General features: G+C 40.3%; 2 protein-coding genes, 2 non-coding genes and 1 pseudogene across 4 annotated transcripts in view; 4 read left to right on the forward strand and 1 right to left on the reverse strand.

Moving 5' to 3' along the window:
* The window catches only part of LOC143283047 (RING finger protein 17-like), a 127,438-nt gene that overhangs the window by 65,259 nt on the left and 38,478 nt on the right, over positions 1–23,701 (forward strand). The window lies entirely within an intron of this gene.
* On the forward strand, positions 8,143–8,335 carry LOC143283571 (U2 spliceosomal RNA). The gene has a single exon (XR_013055415.1). It is a non-coding gene; the product is annotated as a U2 spliceosomal RNA (small nuclear RNA).
* LOC143283572 (U2 spliceosomal RNA) lies at positions 11,482–11,674 on the forward strand. Its single transcript, XR_013055416.1, has one exon. It is a non-coding gene; the product is annotated as a U2 spliceosomal RNA (small nuclear RNA).
* LOC143283188 (uncharacterized) lies at positions 13,955–14,512 on the reverse strand. The gene has a single exon (XM_076589365.1). It carries the CDS (start codon positions 14,510–14,512, stop codon positions 13,955–13,957), a length of 558 nt encoding a protein of 185 aa, XP_076445480.1.
* On the forward strand, positions 21,568–21,748 carry LOC143283573 (U2 spliceosomal RNA; annotated as a pseudogene).

Here is a 23,701-nt window from a genome sequence, read left to right on the forward strand (position 1 = left end):
TTAACCTGAACTGTCTGACTCCGTTCAGGAGTCCATCTCGAAAGTCACGTTCCATTTTTTAACGGAATTTCACATCATTTAGAATGTCGTTCACTTGATAGACGTATATAGTGGTTTCGCAGATAGTAAATTCTTTGACTGATTTTAATAGTATGAAGGCTGATGTCTCGGATTTACATGTGACGAAAATTTCGAAAGGGCTTTCCCCCTTCCACATTGCTATTGTATCATTTATTCCTTGACCCCTGACCTTGTCGAGAAATTCTGCTCAGTTTATGATTTGAGCTCTTTTCCCAAATAAGTGACATCTAATGGTTCTCAATTTGAAATAATAAACACAACATCTTCCTATCGAAACCATGGATGATCTCCACGTTCCCTCTACCCGTGTGAGCCACGTATGAATGCCTGGTGTAGTGTACTTGTGTGCGTTTGCTTTGAGATAAAATGCTGAGAAAAACAAAGTGAAAATGTCAAAAGCCAAAATGGCCACATTGTTTATAACAATACTAGGGTTTTTACACACACACACACACACACACACACACACACAGAGATGATGATGATGATGATGCATGGAATACAATCGATGAAACAAAAGATATAAACTGGGGGAGAAAATGCAGTCCAGAAGAAGAAAACCTCTCCATATTCTTCTGTCTTTCTCTCAAAAACAAAAACATTCTCCTCTCTGTATTTGACTCTTGTCTCTCTGTTCATCAGTATTTAAAGAACTGCATATTCCATAAGTGAACTGACAAGTCGTCATTCATTCTTAGTTTTGCTTGTCATGTTTTGTATAGCAAAAATTTGATTTATTTTTTAATAGTGGTGTTTATATTCACTGAAGGTATTTTTGACGCAGAACAATGCTAGAAAAACATGTTTCAAAAGTAGAAATGTCCACATTGTTTATAATACTAAGGTTTTTACACACACACACACACACACACACACACACACATATATATATATATATATATATATATATATATATATAATATTATATACACAATGCCTGTCTTGTTTCTGTGTGCTATTTTTTTAGTTCTGTAGAAGCCGTCCTAAAAACATTTGTATGCCTGATCTAAATCCGACCAGCTTCATTTAGACCCGACCATACTGATCCAATGCCGACAAAAATTGATGTTCTGAATATATATATATATATATATATATATCACAGAAACGAGTCGGACATTGTATTCAGTTACAGTTTTTCAAACGATATTGACTGTGCAAAGTATACGGGTATGCTGTCAGTCTACATTAATGCCCTGAGAACCTAAGTGACTGAATTGGTCTGGTTTAGATCAGGCTGTTCGGATTTAGATCAAGCACACCAACGTTTTGTTTTTTTTGTTTTGTTTTTTTAAACGGCTTCTGCAGAATTAAAAATAGCGCATAGAAACACGAGAGGCGTTATGTTCAATCACAGACAGTGTTACAAACGTTACTGACTGTGTTAACCAATGGGTATGCTGTCCATGTACATGCCTTGAGAATCAAAGCAAGTGTCAGAATGGTTGGGATGAAATCACTCCACCCCACTTTTGGTCAAGGTCAAAGTGTAGCTTTTCTTATCTGCTTATGCGCTTGTGGCGGGAAACGACGTCTGCTTGTTAGAGGGTTTGGTGGGTTTTTTTGCTTTACTTAGGCGTCTTCAAAGTGTTTCGGAGGGAAAAAAGAAGGATGGAGATTTTAAATGGATGCGACATGAGAAATATTTCTTTTGATGTCAGGGAGCAGACGATCCGCTATTACTTGTTTGGAAAGTGGGCTGTCATCATTTCAAGGTTGGAGTTTTTAGAAGGGATGAAAAAGACAGGTGTTGGTATTTTTGTTGGAATATAGAAGGCAGAGAGTTCGTTTGAGATTTTCGTTACTTTTCGTTCAAACGAATCAGCTGAGAAGATGAAAAATATGATTGGGCAATTCAGAATAGGTGATGTGAATGTGTTGTCGAGCAGAGAGGATGATGTGGTGAATGATGTACGAAGTGAACTGGGTCCCGCTCCATGTGGAGGCCTTTTTCAACGATTGTTTTTTTGTTGTTTTTTTAAAAAAGGGGGGGGGGGGGGAAGGTTTCAGAGTGGTGAATATAAGCTTAGAAAGAGATATGAATGATGGATTTTTCAATGGAGTGAGAATGTATAGACTCATTGGGGAGAGAGGCGTTTGGCATGACTTCACACATGTTGATTTCAAAGATTCCTTCCAGATATTGTTGAAAGTAACTGGCAGACTGCCTTTATGTCTCAACTGCAAAAGACTTGGGCACCAGAGAGCCCAATGCGACCAGAGTAGAGGCTCTTTTTTTTTCTTTCTTTTTTTTCCAAAGACAGTTTGATAGACAGCAAGAGGGGGCGGAGGGAAAGCGGAAATAAGAAAAATACACAACACAAAGCGCTAGTGGGCCCAGACCTAGACGCTGGGAACATGCAAACGTAAGACTTGTGTTGGGAGCGGGTGCTGCTTGCACTGAGAAGGGAGTAGAAAAAGAGGTGGAGGAAAAGATGACAAAAAATGAGGATATTGGTGACATGTCCAGTGACACTGAATCTTTGAAGACTATGGAGGAGGGGGAGGAGGAGCGTGAACCTAAAAAGAGACAGAGCTGAGATCGCAGCTGAATGTGATGTTCCTGCAAGAGGGGGGTGGGGGTTGGCTCAGAAAGATGGTGACTCTGCCGCAACCAGTTTTGATGTGAACTGTGTGGTGGAAATTGTAACAGTACAGACATCACTCCTTAAGTCACTCAAAAGAAAGGGCAGAAAAGGGAAAGAAATGTTTAACGTACATATTATGTTACACTAACATCACTCAGAAAAAAAGGAGGAAAAAAAGACTTTCCTACCATTATTTTAAGTGTTAAATTCTATCAGCTTAACGGCATTCATGGTGTTTATTCACTGCTATTCTTTGAGAAAAAATGATCAGCTGTCTTTTTGCATCAACAGGGTTATTGCTCAGTTATGTTTTGGATATGTAACACATTTCACTGAAATATTTCTTTTCCAACATCGTTAGTGTGTGTGTGTGTGGACAGGATGTGCTCTGAGACGTTTGGTAAAATGGAAATCCCGCCCAAACCAAAGAGCATTTCATGTCACACACAAAAATTAACAAAATCATTTCAAGTGGAAAGACGTTAAACTGAAGACAAAAATAAACGTCACAACTGTGTCGCAGTGTTTTAGATTTGGGGTCTAACTGCTTGTTTCAGTGTTTTTATTGGATCGAATTTGTTCGTTTTAATTCCTTTACTATTTGTATTTCTGTATAAATATATATGTTTCTCTCTCCATATGACGCATGATGAATATTTGTTCTATAAATTATAATGGTCTGAAAGACTCAAAAATCGGTATGTTTTTTTTTTTTTACAAGAAACACCTTGACAGTATGCAAATAGCAACAAACATCTCAGAAATATTACAAGGTGCAATATACTGGTCTTACACAGAAAACGGGAAAGGGCGTTGGCATATACATAAACACATCTTTAGATTAAAGTGTTCCAGTTATTACTTTGTTTCATTTGGCCATTATGTTTATGTAGATCTAGAAGTCAATGACTAGAGTCGAGTCGCCAGGTCTCGCACACTAACAATGGTAAAGGAAAGTCACTCCTGTAACTGACGCTCTGCGTGCAGAAAGCTAGCCATAAGCTGTTAGGGCGGAGAGTTACCTTTCCTTGTGCGACTGTTAGCGTGTCAAGTTCATAGCAGAATTCAGTTGCGCACACAACCCTCGCTCGCACACCTGTACATGTTTCCCACGTCTCGCACACAGAGCCTCCAGTCGCACACTGTGTTCTCCCCCTCTCGCACAGCTCTGTTTCTCTGTCTACCCCCCACCCCCACCCCCACACACCTCGTTTCTCTCTCTCTCTCTCTTTCTCTCTCTCTCTCTCGCCCTCTCGCACAGCTATCTCTCCAGCACACACAACAAAAATTTTCATTTAAAAAACAAATCAATTTAATGCAAATATCGTGACATTAGGCTATCCACTCATTGTGAAATTGTCAAATTGAAACAAATTGAAACAAAACTGAAACTGTCAAATTTTCGCTGGCATTTTTTGTGCATCAGACTTTCACATTTTTCACAGATGTATGTCAGCATCTCTCCAGCAAACACAAAAAAATGTTCATTTAAAAAACAAATCATCAATTTAATGTCAAATTTTCACTGGCTTTTTTTTTCATCAGACTTTCCAACTGAAATTTTCACTGGCTTTTTTTTTTCATCAGACTTTCCAACTGTCAAATTTCCACTGGTTTCTTTTCTTTTCATCAGACTTTCACACTTTTCACAAACATATGTCAACGCTTGAATCTCACTGAAATTCATCCCTTGCAAATTCGGATCGTCCAAACAACCAATATGGTACCATCTGCCGCAATCACAACCGATCCATTCACAAAATTCACCATCTTTCTCCCCAATACACACTTGACACACATTGTCATCAAGCACACCGTCAATGGAAATGTCACTGTCATTGTCCACACATTTGGAGGAAGTCAAACTGTCATTGTCACTTGTGTCGTCATTGCCAATGTCAGTTTGTCTTGGTGTCTTTTTCTTTTGGGACTTGGATTTACGCTTCTCCACCTTTTCCTTTTCTTTTTGTACTTTCTTTTCTTCTCGCTCTTTTTTTTTCATTTCTCTTTTTCTTCTTCCATTCTTCTCTTCTTCTCTTCCCTTTCTTATCTCCTTTTTTCTTTATCTTCTTCTATTTTTCTCTTTTTTGTCTCGACGTCAGTGACGTACTGTCTAAATGCGTCACTGCTGACCATTTTGGGGGGCTGTAAGGCAGTTTTCTTTTTGTGAGTCCAACGTGATGGAAGGGGTAGATTCTCAAATGGCCGTCCTTCTGTCTTTGATCTGTCAGTCTGTGTCGTCAGTTTTGTGTACAAATGACAAAACAGCCGCTCCTCTGGGTCATCAGATTGAAGTCCAAAAGAATGGAGGGTCCTGTAGCGTACTAATTTGTCAAGTCCAGCTTTAGCAGTCACGTCAAGCAGTCTGTCCAGATCCTCTTTTGTCGTCACATTGTCAGTCAATGAAGAAGAGGAGGAAGAAGCAACAAACGAGTTTGGTGTCATATACTGTGATGATGAAACTTGAGACAATGAGGGCAATGTTGATACTACTGGGGTAGCGGTGGCAGAAGAAATGTCAATAGATGCTGATAATGGAACAGTCACAGTTGATGTGGAAGGCAAGGGCGAAAGTGGTGGCAGAAGAGATGGGCAGATTGTGGGAGACGATGGATAATCAGGGAGATCATCAAGCATGTCTGCTGGATAATCAGAGAGATCGTCATGCATGTCTGCTGTCGCAGTCACTGTCACATCGTCATGCATGTCTGCTGTCGCAGTCACTGTCACATCGTCATGCATGTCTGCTGTCGCAGTCACTGTCACATCGTCAGTCACTGACAGATCAGTCACTGTTGTGGGAGTCACTGTCGGGACGTCGGTCTCAGCATTCCGTTCGTTGAGAATGGACTGAACGGCTCGTTGAACTTGACCCATGGTCCGGCCAAATCCTCTCCTCGTACACTCCTTCATCCATTCAACAAGCCGTTCCTCCTCCTTGGATGTGATGACTGTCCTCTCAACTTCATGGAAGGGCTTTCTTCCTTTCAGGCGGTCCTTTAAGGTAGATGGAGGGACCCCATACAGCCTGGCTGCCTCTCGTAGCTTCTTCTTGTCCTCACAGACAGCCTTGCATGCTGCCTGCATGGACTCCTCAGTGTACTTGAGGGTCTTTGGGCGTGCTTTTGGTTGAGATGAAGCCATTTCTGAAAGCAATAAATTTGACATGCTATTGTAACTTACATCGCATATGAAAAAACACAATAGATACGAAGATTCAAAAAAAAAAAATCTCTCTCACCCCTCTCAGATCCATCTTTTTTTTTTCCTTTTTTTTTTTTTTTTTTTTTTTTTTTTTGTTGTTGTTGTTGTTGTTGTTGTTTTTATTTTCATTCATTGCTACTGCCAATGTCATTGTTTCATATCATAAGATGTAATATTTGAATGCAATGATATCTTCTGTCAACACATTTTGTGTTATAAAATGAAAAAAAAAAAGTCTTGGGGGGAAAAAATTCCAAAATTCCATATTCAATAACAAAATACATTTTTTTTCTTTCCCTCCTCCTCTTTTCCAGCTTCCTTGGCAGTGCAAGTTGCGGCCAACACAGTCAGTCCTACATTTGCATGTTCCCAGCGTCTGGGTCTGGGTTTTGGTGTTTCATTAAGTGAGTTGTTAATTTCTTTCCCCTTTCCCTCCCCCCCATCTGGTCGTCTTTCAAACTGTTTTGAAACAAATTGTGCCCCTCTATTTTGGTCACACTGCGCTCTTTGATGCCCAAGTCGTTTACATTTCAGGCATAATGGTTGCCTGCCTGTGACCTTGAGTAGTACTTGGAAAGAATCCTTGAAATCCACAACATGTGGAAGATCGTCCCAGATGCCCTTCTTCCCTATCAATGTGTATAGACGGACCCCGTTAAAGAGTCCATCATTCATGTCTCTTTCTAACTTTGTATTGACAATTCTGAATCCTTTTCTTTTTTCAAAGTACTCATTGAAAAAAGCCTCCTCCACATGGAGTGGGGCCCAGTGTACACTAACATCATTCATGACGTCTTCTTCCTTACTTGCAAACACACTAACATCTCCTATACGAAATTCTCCAACAACACTCCTCATTCTTTCCACTGATTCTTTTGTACGAAAGGTAACAAAAATTTCAAAAGCACTTTCTGCCTTCCACATTCCAATGAAATCATTCACAACATTTTCTTTGATTCCTTCTAAAAATTCAAACCTTTTAATAAAAGCTGCCCGTCTTCCAAACAAATGGAACCTGACGGTTCGCTCCTTCACATCAAAGCACACTGAGGTATCATTAACACTTCCGTGAACACTTTCCATTTTTTTTCCTTCTTTTTTTCCCCCCCTTCAAATACCCTTGGAAAAAAGAAAATTCAACGAAAGAACATTGCAAGCAGACGACACACAAAAAAGCAGATGACACTTCCCACCACAACACAAGGCAGCAGACAACACTTCCCGCCACTACACGAAGTAGCAGACGGCACTTCCCACACACCATCCAGTCTCCTTGCAAACACATTAGCCTCACCACAAAGTGTTTATCAGTTCTTTTTAGCCATTGAAACTGAACAGTCCTGAAATGGCCCCAGTTTGGTCGTCTGGGCATTCCTGAGGAGGATTATTTCGACCCATTAACAAGCAGACATCATTTCCCACCACAGGATTACAAGCTGACAAGAAAAGATACTTTTTTTCTTTTCAAAGCTTTCTTGTCAAAAATGAGTTTTGTTCCTGCACATCCATATGATGTACCAGTACTCAGATTGTGTCACCGATGAGGCACTTTTCCTTCTTCTTTCGTATCTGCCTGCCTTCATCAAGTTGAAGACTTGTGTGGCATGTAAAAGCATGACTTAAAACAGGGAACCTAGCACTGATTCCAAACTGATTCCAATAATGTCTATTTGTTTAATTATGCCATATAGCCCAAAACCTCTCCGTCATTGGAATGTATGTAGAATAAATGGGGTTCTGTCTCTGTTTCATTTCAGCAGAAACTGCAGCATTTCAGCGTGTATGTTGTGTGGAAGCTTCAAAGAAATTAATTGTAATCCTGTGTGACTGTCAATCTTCCTAAAGATCACCATTCAATGAACACACACACACACACACACACACACACACACACACAAAGTCCTTCTCTCAAATGTCACTTAACACAGAACATAGAGCCAGCTGACTGATTACAACTGTTAGTGGCTGACTTTCTGCCTCAGGTAGGTCAGCCTCACTGTGGATCAACAAAGCTATTTATAGTAACACTCACAGCCTGTTGAAGATTGGTTACAAGTTGCAGCAGTTTTGTACCAAATGTCTTATTCCATTCCGTATTCAAATTCACAACAATGTTAAGCTTCCTCTCTAAAAGTCATTTGTTGACAGTATAATTACTTTAGAGATTTTCCCGTGTAGTTTTGGTCAGTTTGTTTTCAGGTAAAATGACATACCACAGAAAAATAGACCAAGTGTTTGACAGAGGTTTGGTTTTGGAGTTTTATGTGGTATCGCTTCTCGGCCTTTTGGCTAAGATCAAAGTGTAGTATCTGTTCTTATCAGCTTAATATCTGATACGCCCCCTACCCGGGGGCTACGATATTAAACTGATTTTTGAACCTCGGCGAAGTGTCAGGGGCTTGCTCCACCTTCGCCACGGGTTGGCCTGGTATTGCAGTACCTCCAGGATCGGCCCACTCCCCTCTGGGGGAGAAAAAGCAATCCAAAAGTAGAAAGTCTTTTCTCTCTTTTTAATTATCTCATTGAAAAAGACATCCACCACATCAAGTGGGGCCCAGTGCGCTGTATCGTTCATCACATCATCCAGTCTCCTTGCAAACACATTAGCCTCAACAATGTTTGGCTAAAATCAAAGTGTAGTATCAGTTCTTATCACTTACACACAAATTCATAATTACAAGTTCATCCAAAGCATAAGTGAAAAAAAGTCAGTAGGTATATTCACCACATGCAATACACATACATATTTTTTTTCATTCTGTCGCATTTGTTTTCACACGTACACATACACACACATGCCTACACCATCATAACACACAAACCAAAATGCTGGCAGTCTGAATCAACATTTCACTGGGCAGACTGCTTTCAGTCTTACATCCAAGAGAAGGAAGTCCATATTTGAGAAGATATCAATTCTTTTACATGAGTTAGTTCCCTTGTTTGGACCATGGGCGAAAATGAAAGTAAAAATGATTATTGTACACCTCACACATGGTTTTTACCGAATGTACATATGATCAAAAACCTTAAAAAAAACAACAACACATGTATGCTTATTGAGAATTATACCCACGTCTTTAAAGGAGTAGATGGAAAACACACACACACACACACACACAGATCATAAAAGCACTCTCAGCCTTCTACATCCCAATAAAATCATTCACACCTATCTCCTTCATTCCTTCCAAAAACTCAAACCTGGAAATAAAAGCAGCCCGTCTTCCAAATAAATGAAACCTGACGGTACGCTCCTTCGCATCATATGAAACAGCATTATGATCAACACAGCCCTGAACGCTTTCCCTCCTCCCTCCCCCACCCCTCTTGGCCTGAAGTAGATGCTGACGTGCTGATGGCCTTAGTGGTCGGTGAGGCTCTGTGCACCTGTCACAATTTCTGCAACATCGAACATGGTTGTAGCAGCGTCGTCCTTTTTATGATTTGACCCCCCTTCCTTCCCCCCTGTTGGAACGTTACATTCAGCTTTCGGTCTCTTTTTGGAGGGTTCACGCTCCTCCTCCTCCTCCCCCTGACCCTCCTCCATCTCTTCCACAGTTTTCAGTGATTCATTATCACTGGATATGTCAGTATCATCTTGTTTATTTTTCTTTCCCTCCTCCTCTTTTCCAGCTTCCTTGGCAGTGCAAGTTGAGGCCAACACAGTCAGTCCTACATTTGCGTGTTCCTAGCGTCTGGGTCTGGGTTTTGGTGTTTCATTAAGTGAGTTGTTAATTTCTTTCCCCTTTCCCTCCCCCCCATCTGGTCGTCTTTCAAACTGTTTTGAAACAAATTGTGCCCCTCTATTTTGGTCACACTGGGCTCTTTGATGACCAAGTCGTTTACATTTCAGGCATAATGGTTGCCTGCCTGTGACCTTGAGTAGTACTTGGAAAGAATCCTTGAAATCCACAACATGTGGAAGATCGTCCCAGATGCCCTTCTTCCCAATCAATCTGTATAGACGGACCCCGTTAAAGAGTTCATCATTCATGTCTCTTTCTGACTTTGTATTGACAATCCTGAATCCTTTTCTTTCAAAGTACCCATTGAAAAAAGCCTCCTCCACATGGAGTGGGGCCCAGTGTACACGAGCATCATTCATGACAACTTTTTCCTTACTTACAAATACACTGACATCTCCTATACGAAATTCTCCAACATTACCCCTCATTCTTTCCGCCGATTCTTTTGTACGAAAGATAACAAAAATCTCAAACGCACTTACTGCCTTCCACATTGCGATGAAATCATTCACACCATTTTCTTTCATTCCTTCTAAACATTCAAACCTTGTGATAAAAGCTGCCCGTCTTCCAAACAAATGGAACCTGACGGTTCGCTCCTTCACATCAAAGCACACTGAGGTATCATTAACACTTCCGTGAACACTTTCCATTTTTTTTCCTTCTTCCCCCCCCCCCCCCCCCCCCCCCCCTCAAATACCTTGAAAAAAAGAAAATTCAACGAAATAACATTGCAAGCAGACGACACACAAAAAAGCAGATGACACTTCCCGCCACAACACAAGGCAGCAGACAACACTTCCCGCCACTACACGAAGTAGCAGACGGCACTTCCCACACACCATCCAGTCTCCTTGCAAACACATTAGCCTCACCAATGCTTGGCTAAGATCAAAGTGTTTATCAGTTCTTTTTAGCCATTGAAACTGAACAGTCCTGAAATGGCCCCAGTTTGGTCGTCTGGGCATTCCTGAGGAGGATTATTTCGACCCATTAACAAGCAGACATCATTTCCCACCACAGGATTACAAGCTGACAAGAAAAGATACTTTTTTTCTTTTCAAAGCTTTCTTGTCAAAAATGAGTTTTGTTCCTGCACATCCATATGATGTACCAGTACTCAGATTGTGTCACCGATGAGGCACTTTTCCTTCTTCTTTCGTATCTGCCTGCCTTCATCAAGTTGAAGACTTGTGTGGCATGTAAAAGCATGACTTAAAACAGGGAACCTAGCACTGATTCCAAACTGATTCCAATAATGTCTATTTGTTTAATTATGCCATATAGCCCAAAACCTCTCCGTCATTGGAATGTATGTAGAATAAATGGGGTTCTGTCTCTGTTTCATTTCAGCAGAAACTGCAGCATTTCAGCGTGTATGTTGTGTGGAAGCTTCAAAGAAATTAATTGTAATCCTGTGTGACTGTCAATCTTCCTAAAGATCACCATTCAATGAACACACACACACACACACACACACACACACAAAGTCCTTCTCTCAAATGTCACTTAACACAGAACATAGAGCCAGCTGACTGATTACAACTGTTAGTGGCTGACTTTCTGCCTCAGGTAGGTCAGCCTCACTGTGGATCAACAAAGCTATTTATAGTAACACTCACAGCCTGTTGAAGATTGGTTACAAGTTGCAGCAGTTTTGTACCAAATGTCTTATTCCATTCCGTATTCAAATTCACAACAATGTTAAGCTTCCTCTCTAAAAGTCATTTGTTGACAGTATAATTACTTTAGAGATTTTCCCGTGTAGTTTTGGTCAGTTTGTTTTCAGGTAAAATGACATACCACAGAAAAATAGACCAAGTGTTTGACAGAGGTTTGGTTTTGGAGTTTTATGTGGTATCGCTTCTCGGCCTTTTGGCTAAGATCAAAGTGTAGTATCTGTTCTTATCAGCTTAATATCTGATACGCCCCCTACCCGGGGGCTACGATATTAAACTGATTTTTGAACCTCGGCGAAGTGTCAGGGGCTTGCTCCACCTTCGCCACGGGTTGGCCTGGTATTGCAGTACCTCCAGGATCGGCCCACTCCCCTCTGGGGGAGAAAAAGCAATCCAAAAGTAGAAAGTCTTTTCTCTCTTTTTAATTATCTCATTGAAAAAGACATCCACCACATCAAGTGGGGCCCAGTGCGCTGTATCGTTCATCACATCATCCAGTCTCCTTGCAAACACATTAGCCTCAACAATGTTTGGCTAAAATCAAAGTGTAGTATCAGTTCTTATCACTTACACACAAATTCATAATTACAAGTTCATCCAAAGCATAAGTGAAAAAAAGTCAGTAGGTATATTCACCACATGCAATACACATACATATTTTTTTTCATTCTGTCGCATTTGTTTTCACACGTACACATACACACACATGCCTACACCATCATAACACACAAACCAAAATGCTGGCAGTCTGAATCAACATTTCACTGGGCAGACTGCTTTCAGTCTTACATCCAAGAGAAGGAAGTCCATATTTGAGAAGATATCAATTCTTTTACATGAGTTAGTTCCCTTGTTTGGAACATGGGCGAAAATGAAAGTAAAAATGATTATTGTACACCTCACACATGGTTTTTACCGAATGTACATATGATCAAAAACCTTAAAAAAAAAAACAACACATGTATGCTTATTGAGAATTATACCCACGTCTTTAAAGGAGTAGATGGAAAACACACACACACACACACACACACACACACAAAGATCATAAAAGCACTCTCAGCCTTCTACATCCCAATAAAATCATTCACACCTATCTCCTTCATTCCTTCCAAAAACTCAAACCTGGAAATAAAAGCAGCCCGTCTTCCAAATAAATGAAACCTGACGGTACGCTCCTTCGCATCATATGAAACAGCATTATGATCAACACAGCCCTGAACGCTTTCCCTCCTCCCTCCCCCACCCCTCTTGGCCTGAAGTAGATGCTGACGTGCTGATGGCCTTAGTGGTCGGTGAGGCTCTGTGCACCTGTCACAATTTCTGCAACATCGAACATGGTTGTAGCAGCGTCGTCCTTTTTATGATTTGACCCCCCTTCCTTCCCCCCTGTTGGAACGTTACATTCAGCTTTCGGTCTCTTTTTGGAGGGTTCACGCTCCTCCTCCTCCTCCCCCTGACCCTCCTCCATCTCTTCCACAGTTTTCAGTGATTCATTATCACTGGATATGTCAGTATCATCTTGTTTTTTTCTTTCCCTCCTCCTCTTTTCCAGCTTCCTTGGCAGTGCAAGTTGAGGCCAACACAGTCAGTCCTACATTTGCGTGTTCCTAGCGTCTGGGTCTGGGTTTTGGTGTTTCATTAAGTGAGTTGTTAATTTCTTTCCCCTTTCCCTCCCCCCCATCTGGTCGTCTTTCAAACTGTTTTGAAACAAATTGTGCCCCTCTATTTTGGTCACACTGGGCTCTTTGATGACCAAGTCGTTTACATTTCAGGCATAATGGTTGCCTGCCTGTGACCTTGAGTAGTACTTGGAAAGAATCCTTGAAATCCACAACATGTGGAAGATCGTCCCAGATGCCCTTCTTCCCAATCAATCTGTATAGACGGACCCCGTTAAAGAGTTCATCATTCATGTCTCTTTCTGACTTTGTATTGACAATCCTGAATCCTTTTCTTTCAAAGTACCCATTGAAAAAAGCCTCCTCCACATGGAGTGGGGCCCAGTGTACACGAGCATCATTCATGACAACTTTTTCCTTACTTACAAATACACTGACATCTCCTATACGAAATTCTCCAACATTACCCCTCATTCTTTCCGCCGATTCTTTTGTACGAAAGATAACAAAAATCTCAAACGCACTTACTGCCTTCCACATTGCGATGAAATCATTCACACCATTTTCTTTCATTCCTTCTAAACATTCAAACCTTGTGATAAAAGCTGCCCGTCTTCCAAACAAATGGAACCTGACGGTTCACTCCTTCACATCAAAGCACACTGAGGTATCATTAACACTTCCGTGAACACTTTCCATTTTTTTTCCTTCTTTCCCCCCCCCCCCCCCCCCCCCCCCCCCCCTCAAATACCTTGAAAAAAAGAAAATTCAACGAAATAACATTGCAAGCAGACGACACACAAAAAAGCAGATGACACTTCCCGCCACAACACAAGGCAGCAGACAACACTTCCCGCCACTACACGAAGTAGCAGACGGCACTTCCCACACACCATCCAGTCTCCTTGCAAACACATTAGCCTCACCAATGCTTGGCTAAGATCAAAGTGTTTATCCGTTCTTTTTAGCCATTGAAACTGAACAGTCCTGAAATGGCCCCAGTTTGGTCGTCTGGGCATTCCTGAGGAGGATTATTTCAACCCATTAAGGCCAGTTTCATCACAGTTCCAGATGCACTGGGGTTTGCCTTCCAGATTGAGGTCCTGGATCATTTTCTCAAGGTCATCAAAATACTTCATGACAACCTTTCTTCTTGTTCCCCTCATTCGGTTGATTCCGCAAGCCTCCGCACTTCTGATGACCAGATCTGGACGCCTCTCTTTTAGACACCTCCAATAGTCGTCCCCTGGCGTGTCGTTTTTGAACATTGTCTTCAGTTTAAGTTGTTTGACAATTGTTCCTATCTTAATCAGAAATGTTCTTTTCGTCAAGGGGAATCCTGCTTCCACAGCGGCAATGGCCTTATCAACAATTTCATTTTCAATCTCCTCTGGAATTGATCTCTTTCTCCCTGGCCTCATTTCAAGATTGGATCTCCCATGGACGTGATCAGTCAGTGTACTTCTGGGTACACCAGATTCCTTTGAGGCAGCCTTAATACTCATATGTCTTTCTTTGATTGCTTGCAATGCATTTTCCAGAGTGTTTCTATCATATTTGAGATACTTCCCCTGGCTCTTTCTTGGCATTTTCTTACTTGTCCAATCACACAAGATCCTGTATGACATACATATGTAGGGCTCTATTGAGAGGGTAGTAAGTGTGTGTGTGAGAGAGAGAGAGGGAGAGAAAGACAGACAGACAGACAAAGAGACAGAGAGATAGACAGACAGAAGAGAGACAGACAGACAGACAAGCAGATAGACAAAGAAAAGAGAGAGACAGGCATGCAGACAGACAGACATAAGAACAAGGAGACGGACACACACACACACACACACATTATATTTCAACTTCTTAGCTTACTCATAAAACGTTTAAGCTTTCTTTACTGAAATAGTATGACGAATTTCCCCTGTTGATGGTGACGGATTTCCCCCATGTACATTTTTTGGTGGGGGAACTTCGTCACTTCAGTAATTTCGTGTTTATGCAGTGTTTTGATGTGTTTTATCGCTAAAGAAACCATTAAACATTAAAATAAAGTTGTGTTTATGTTTAAGACTTTTTGTATATTTGATTTCATTCAAAAAAATAAAAATAAGACTTTACAAAGGCAGTTGGTACTTACCGACAAAAGACATGTGAAGCGATGAAGCAGACGACAAAAGCGGTCAAGTCAGCATCCGATCGTTTGCCGCGTCTGGCTGTAACAAGTGTTTTCATTGGTCGATCCATCTATCGTCTTGAATCCTGTAGTTACTTGGGAGAGTCTATTTGGAGGGGTGAATGCTTAGGCTTTGAATTATAGAAGAAACTTGGGTGACAAATTTCCCCCAAACCGCAAGCCTGTTGAAGATTGGTTACAAGTTGCAGCAGTTTTGTACCAAATGTCATTCCATTCCATTTTCAAATTCACAACAATGTTAAGCTTCCTCTCTAAAAGTCATTTGTTAACAGTATAATTACTTTAGAGATTTTCCCGCGTAGTTTTGGTCACTTTGTTTTCAGGTAAAATGTCATACCACAGAAAAATAGACCAAGTGTTTGACAGGGGTTTGGTTTTGGAGTTTCATGTGGTATCGCTTCTCGGCCTTTTGGCTAAGATCAAAGTGTAGTATTAGAATTGTTCATACAAAGTTGGAAAGAGATATCAATGACGGACTCTTCAACGGGGTCCGTCTATGCAGATTGATTGGGAAAAAGGGCTTCTGGGATGAGCTTCCACATGTTGTGGATTTCAAGGATTCGTTCCAAATACTACTGAAGGTTGCAGGCAGGCAACCATTATACCTGAAATGTAAGCGTCTGGGGCATCAAAGAGCCCAGTGTGACCAAAATAGAGGGGCACAATTTGTTTACAAACAGTTTGAAAGACGACCAGAGGGGGGTGGGGGGGAGGGAAAGGGTAAAGAAATTAAATCACATAATGAAACACCAAAACCCAGACCCAGACGCTGGGAACAGGCAAATGTAGGATTGACTGTGTTGACCACAACTTGCACTGCCAAGGAAGCTGGAAAAGAGGAGGAGGGAAAGGAAAATAAACAAGAAGATATTGACATATCCAGTGATAACGAATCACTGAAAACTGTGGAAGAGATGGAGGAGGGTCAGGGGGAGGGAGGAGCGTGAACCCTCCAAAAAGAAACAAAAAGCGGAATGTGACATTCCAGAAGGGGGGTCAAATCCACAAAATGATGATACCAGTGCTATTAACATGTTGAATGTGGCAGAAATTGTTACCGTTGAAACAACAAGCCCTAAATCGCCCAAAAGAAAGGGCAGGAAAGGGAAAGAAAGAAACGTATAACAAACATACAACACTGCCATCACACACACACACACACACACACACACACACAAAGACGGACTTTCTACCAGTTATTTTAATGGTTGACTTTTGTCATTTGCGGGACGCTGAAGGTGTTTTCTTCGCTGCTGGTCTTTGAGAAGAGACACGAGGATGTCCCTGGGCGTTAGCAACGGAACTGTTTGTTCAGTTATGTTTTGGATGTGTGATACAATTCATTGAAATGTTTTCCTTTCCAACATTGTTGGGCAGCAGGAGGTGTACAGAGATATTTGGTCGTCTGCCAAAATGGACTCAAACCCCACCCCACCCCGGAAAAAAAGAGCATGTACGTCACAAACTAAACGTCACAGCTGTGTAGCGCAATGTTTTAGATTTAAGGTCTAACCACTTGGTGCAATGTTTTTATTAAATTGAATTTGTTCCTTTATTTTTCTTTACTATTTACATTTCTGTTTGAATAAATATGTGTTTCTCATGATGCATGATGAATATTTACTCTTTAAATTGTAATGGTCTAAAAGACCCACAAAGAGTGCTTTTCCTAAAGGAGAGACTCAAAAAACATAAAATCGATATTTGTTTCATACAAGAAACACACGTTGACAATATCCAAACAGCAACAAACATCTCAGAAATATTACAAGGTAAAATATATTGGTCCTTTACAGAAAACAGGGGAAAAGGGGTCGGTATATACATAAATACTTCTTTAGACTGTAGTGTTACCAATTACCACTTTGATTCATTCGGTCGTTATGTGTATGTGGATCTAGAGATTAATAACTATAGTTTTCGTTTGATAAACATATACGCACCTACAGTCCCGAAAGAAAGAAAAGATTTCTTCAATGATCTTTATTCTTCTGTGTTATGCGCGCGCCCCATTGTTTTAGGAGGCGATTTTAACTGTGTTGAAAATTTAGAACTTGACAAGAAGGGAGGTAATCCACATAAAGGGACGGGAGGGTGGCAAGAGTTAGAAACCTTGATTCGAGACTTCGAACTGATTGATTGTTTTAGAAATCGTTACCCAGACTCGAAAGAATACACATGGAGAGGACGGGACGTTAGCTGTAGACTAGACCGTTTTTATATTTCATCTTGTTTGATACCAGCCATGACTGACATAAGACATATTCTATATGCAAACTCAGATCATCTCTTTGTAGCTCTTACATTATCCTCTTTCTCACATACCAAAATAGGTAAGCCTTATTGGAAGTTTAACAACTCTTATACTTGATGAATGTTATGTGGACTATATGACTTTCTTTTTGTTTCGCCAGTTACAAGAAATACCAGAGGATAGAGAACTTTTAGGATGGTGGGACAGCCTGAAAACGAAAATAAAAGAAGAAACCATTCAGTTCACTATAAATAAAATTAGAAGAAAAAATTTTGAACAATCATCTTTAAGAAAAGAATACTTTTCACTAGATAAAAAGGGATGCTGGGAAGAAGCAAATTCGATAAAAGAAAAAATACTGAAATTACAAACTGATAAGTTAAAAGGTTCCCAAATTCGTTCCAAAGCACATCTACTAGATAAAGGAGAAAAACCAACAAGATTCTTTTTGCGAAAAGAACTGATTCAAGGGAAAAGAAAAATTATCAAAGAAATAATAAATACACAAGGTGAAAAGTGTCTTTCCACTGAGACAATAATGAAATCATTTGTTGAATTTTACTCACATTTGTTCAATAGAGAAACAGTGGATTTTCCGTAATCAAAGATCTTGTACGTGACTTACCACAGCTGTCTGAAGGAGACTAGGAAGCGAAATTCGCCTAGATGAAATAAAAACAGCCTTAAAAGAAATGGGTACAGATAAATCGCCTGGATGTGACGGACTCACTAAAGAATTTTATGTTACCTTTTTTTGATTTGTTATCACCTGTGATTGTTAAAATGTTCCGCATAATACATATGTCAGAGAGCCTTTCTCATTCCCAGAAAATGTCTTTTATTTCATTGATATGCTAAGATGAAGAAAACTCGACAGATATGAAAAGTTATAGACCAATCTCTCTGCTAAATACGGATTACAAAATTCTAACCAAAATTTTAAGTAGCAGATTGAAGACTGTTGGATCAGTTAATTTACCCAGATCAAACTTGTGCTGTCCCAGGACGTTCTATAATTGACAATTGTCATTTGGTCCGTGATATTATAAACTTTTGTAACAGTAAGAACTTGCCAGGAGTTCTCCTTACCTTAGACCAAGAAAAAGCGTTTGACAGGGTTTCCCATGATTATCTTTTGAAAGTGTTAAGAGCTTTCGGAATGGGAGAAGGCTTTCTAAAATGGATCAAAGCCATATACTTTGATATCTCAAGCTGTGTGATTGTTAACCATTTCATTTCCACTCCCTTTGCGGTGACCAGATCTGTACAACAGGGTTGCAGTTTATCCCCATTATTGTACGTTCTTTGTCTCGAGCCCATTTTGAACAAAATTCGAAATGATAAAGAAGTTAAAGGTGTTAGACTCCCAGGTCGAAAGAGTGAACAAAAAATAACAGCTTTTGCTGATGACGGGAATATGTTCTTATCCAACGACCACTCGATCCAAAGGGTCTTTTTTCTGGTTTGAGTATTTTGAGAGGGGATCGGGGGCAAAATTAAATCGAGAAAAAAGCAAAGGGCGTTTCTTGGGCAAATGGAGAAACAGATCTGATCACCCCTTCGGCATAAGCTGGGTGCAAAAAAAAATTTTTGGTGTGTGGTACCGAACAAGATCAAGAAGACCCTGATTTTATACAGTGGAAGACTTATGTCTCTGTATGGAACAGCAGTTATTGTGAATGTTATGCTTTTGTCAAAATTGTGGTTCTTGGCCTCTGTTGTACACGTACCAGAGCGTATCATTGAGCTGATAGAAAAAGAAGTGTTTTCCTTTTTCTGGAATAGTAAAAACGAGTTTATTAACAGAAGTACTATGTACCTCCCCAGAGAAAAAGGTGGCATTGGAGCCGTAAATATTCGCCAGAAAATTATGAGTTTACAACTAAGATCAGTAAAGTCGTTTACGACAACCACTCTCTTGCGTGGGTGGCTTATGGTCATATTTGGTTAGGATTAAAGCTGATTAAATTCAAAGATTACCATTCCTCCAACCGTATCCCACATTGCATTGAAGATGTTCTTCCATATTACAAGTCTTTATTGGATACTCTGAATAAAATTTTTCTCTGGTAAAAGGTGGAAAGTGCAAAATATATTATAACACCCTGTCAGAACAAAAGAAAGAAATACCCAAAGTGACTGGTAATTTCCCACAGATAAATTTTTGAAAAGTTTTTTAAGATGTAAGCAACAAATACCTAGACCCAGTTACCATCAACACCACGTTTAAACTCGCACACGACGTTTTACCTGTAGCTTATCGTCTATATGTTTATGATATGCCTGTGAGCAAATGGTGCAGTTTTTGCAAAACAGAAATCGAAACAAAACAGCATTTGTTTTATTACTGCACTTACGTCCAAATGACAAAGAAGTTTTTAACCCTGTGGTTCAGGGAGATCGGTTGTTTAGGAATTACATTAGAAACTATCTGTTTTTCTGTCTTTAATAAGACTGTTCGCTGCCCAGCACGGAAAAACGCTCTTTTAATCATTTGTCTGAATATCGGTACTCGGTGTGGTTCATCAGAAACAAATCCCGTTTTGATAAGAAAAGAGTTAGGCCTGTAGACATTGCAGAACATTTTTTTAAAAGACTGAAACTTCGTGTGTGGGTTGACTTTAAAAGATTACCATTCGAAACATTTACAAATCTGTGGGCTTTTAATAACTTTTGCCACACAAGCAGTGATGGTCTCATTTTCGATTTTGGCCTTGACATGTGAATAAAGTAACTTCCTTTCCTTTTTACTATTCCAGTACATGAAGTTTTGTGCCCCCATAAAGTAACCAGTCATCTCTCTCTCTTCTCTCTCTCTCTCTGTCGGTCTGTCTGTCTGTCTCTATTTACTGTGTTTATTCCTCCTACAGATGTGAGTACAACCATTGAGATTCATATATGTATAATTTCCACGGTTTTGACTGCATGTGCTTTTGATGAGAGTGATGCGCGAGATGTTTAATAACTTTCAACTTTCGCCCATGTTTTCGTAACAAGGGAACTAACCCAAACAAAAGAATTTGTAAAAAAATTATGGAGTTCCTTCCCTTGTATGACTGATGACAGCCTGAACCGCGAAACATTGACTTAAAAATGCCGAAGTGTGGGTGTTGATATGGTGAAGGTATGTGGGTGTATGCATTCGTGTGCAAGCATGAGCTACAGAATGAAAGGGGAAAAAAATGTACGGGTTTAGCAAGTGGTGAAACTATCTACTGACTCTTTTACATTGTTGATGAACTTGGAATGATGAGTTTGTGTGTGTGTGTGTGTGTGTGTGTATGCATACGCAAGCACGCGTGTGTAGGTGTATTCATTTTTGCATATATTGTGCGGATTTACAGTTTATGCTTGAAAACGTTTTGAGATTATCCGCTTCACATTCAATATTCTGGTATATTTAACGTTTGATTTTGAAGTTAAGGTATTTCCAGTTGAGTTCCGAAATAACTTTTGTTAGTAAAGATTGATATATGCTGTGAATGTGTGCGTGCGTGTGTGTGTGTGTGTGTGTGTGTAATGAGTGTGTTTAATATTGAAGAACACTTTATTGTTGAAATGGATACTTCCATGCGAGCAAAGAATAATTTGTTACAGGTTGTTGCGTGTATATGAGATAACAGCTTGTTAGAGTATGTGAGTATGCCTCACTGGTTTTTGAAAAGGTTTCATTCACAGTGATCGTTAACCTTTTAGTTAGAGTTGCAATACTTTGTTACAATGTTAGAACTTGAAGTTAAGATTATTACCAACTGAGTACGGAAATGTTTGTTTGACGAAGATTGCTTTATGGAGGTTTCTTGGTGTGTGCGTGCGTGTGTATGTGGACTGTGTGCGAGCGCGCGCGCGCGCTCTCCTGTACGATTTTCAAGTTTATACGTTACGTACAATGAATGGATTGACTATAAAATGATGATTACATGGTTGCAATACTTTATTACAATGTTACTATTGTTAGAACTTGAAGTTAAGATTATTTCTAACTGAGTATGGAAGTGTCTGTTTGACGAAGATTGCCTTATGGAGATTTCTTGGTATCTGCATGCGTGTGTGTGAGTGTGTGTGTAAGTGTGGGTGGGTGGGTGTGTGTGTGCGCGCGCGTATACGTCTTTCAAGTTTATATGTTACATGCAATGAATGGATTGGTTAAATGATGAGTACGTGATTGTGAAGTATATGTAATATGTGAAACCTGAATAAAGATGACTTTTACAACAAACAAAAAAGTATCTGTTCTTATCAGCTTAATATCTGATACGCCCCCTACCCGGGGGCTACGATATTAAACTGATTTTTGAACCTCGGCGAAGTGTCAGGGGCTTGCTCCACCTTCGCCACGGGTTGGCCTGGTATTGCAGTACCTCCAGGATCGGCCCACTCCCCTCTGGGGGAGAAGAAGCAATCCAAAAGTAGAAAGTCTTTTCTCTCTTTTTAATTATCTCACTGAAAAAGACATCCACCACATCAAGTGGCCCAGTGCACTGTATCGTTCATCACATCATCTAGTCTCCTTGCAAACACATTAGCCTCAACAATGCTTGGCCAAAATCAAAGTGTAGTATCAGTTCTTATCACTTGCACACAAATTCATAATTACAAGTTCATCCAAAGCATAGGTGAAAAAAAGTCAATAGGTATTTTCTTTAAATACCTATTTTCAATAGGTATTTACTTTAAAGGAGTAGACGGAACACACACACACACACACACAGATCATAAAAGCACTCTCAGCCTTCTACATCCCAATAAAATCATTCACACCTATCTCCTTCATTCCTTCCAAAAACTCAAACCCTGGAAATAAAAGCAGCCCGTCTTCCAAATAAATGAAACCTGACGGTACGCTCCTTCACATCATATGAAACAGCATTATGATCAACACAGCCCTGAACGCTTTCCCTCCCCCCCACCCCCCCACCCCCCTGCACGTTATAATTAAAAATGACTTTACTGATCTGAGTCTGTTGTACAGTCGCAATTTTCTGGAGAATACTGACTCGCCAATTCCACACTTTTCTTTGGGAATGTACATAGTACATAGTGTTTCTTGTGATAAACTTATTCTTACTACTCCAGAAAAGTGGCAAACACTTCTTCCTATTGGTTCAATGATGTGTACAGTGAAGGCCAGGTGCTACAACTTCGACAAAACCTTCACATTTGCAATAACTGCTCTTCCACAGACAGACATTGGTCTTCCACTGTACAAACCCAGTCTTTTTTTTATCTTGTCCAGAATTGGCATCCACACTTTGTCCACACATAGTCTCCATATCACATGTAAAACACTTTAATTTTATGCACCCAACATGCTGACAGGGTGATTAGTTCTGTTCCTCCATTAGCCAAAGAAAAGCCCTTTACTTTTCCTTTGTAATTTTGATCCTGAGTATCTCCAAAAATATTGAAGCCAGAATTTTTTTTTTTTTTAATGGACAGAGCTCAGGAAGAATGTGGCAGAATGGTTAGGACACTCATCTGCCAATACAGTGTCCATGGGGGTCTGGGTTTGGAATCCCGCTCTCGCCCTTTCTCCCGAGTTGGACTGGAAAATCAAACTGGGCGTCAAGTCATTCAGCAGTCCAGAAATAATGCCCTTTTTTGAGCACCCCATCTGCCCCTCTCCTCTTTGCAGAGGTAGCACCAGCCTACATGACAGTTACAGTGTTCCCAATGGGCCTGATTTTTTGAGGGTCACTGTGACCCTTTGACTGGAATTTTTGAGGGTCATTGTCACATTTCTGAGGGTCAACAGGAAAACATACAAAAAATGAATGAAGACAATTGTACAATGAAAATGAAAAGAAACCCACACCTTCTCCAAACAAGGACATTCGAAATGCTTGAATACAATGAAAACACAGTCAACTACTTATAATGAGCACATAATGAGCACTCACTACTAATGAACACACAACAGCGTTTGCCTGCATCGGCAAGGGAAGTTACTCTAACACGTTTTTGGCCAGCTCAGTTTCGTCTGCTATGCACTAGCCTAAGCTTAGGCCCACGATGCGTGCTTCGCGGTTTTCCTGGAAGCCGTAAGATGCTTGTTAGTTTCAGGAAAAAGTGTGCGTCACATTGACGCACAGGGTAAAAATTTTGTGCGTCAAAGTTGTAAATCTGTGCGTCATTTACGCACATATGTACGTTTTTGGGAACACTGAGTTATACCACCACTGGCATGCTCCCATCTTCATTGTTTTGGTTGATCTGTGTGTGTGTGTGTGTTTCCCTCTTTTTTCCCCCACCCCTTGGTGTCTGCCACTGACTGACAAACTTTGCTGTCAGAACTGCTGCTGTACAAACTACATGTGTTCCCCAAATCTGCTTGCG

This window comes from Babylonia areolata, chromosome 6 (genome assembly GCF_041734735.1).
Source record: "Babylonia areolata isolate BAREFJ2019XMU chromosome 6, ASM4173473v1, whole genome shotgun sequence".
Taxonomy (NCBI): Eukaryota; Metazoa; Mollusca; class Gastropoda; order Neogastropoda; family Buccinidae; genus Babylonia; species Babylonia areolata.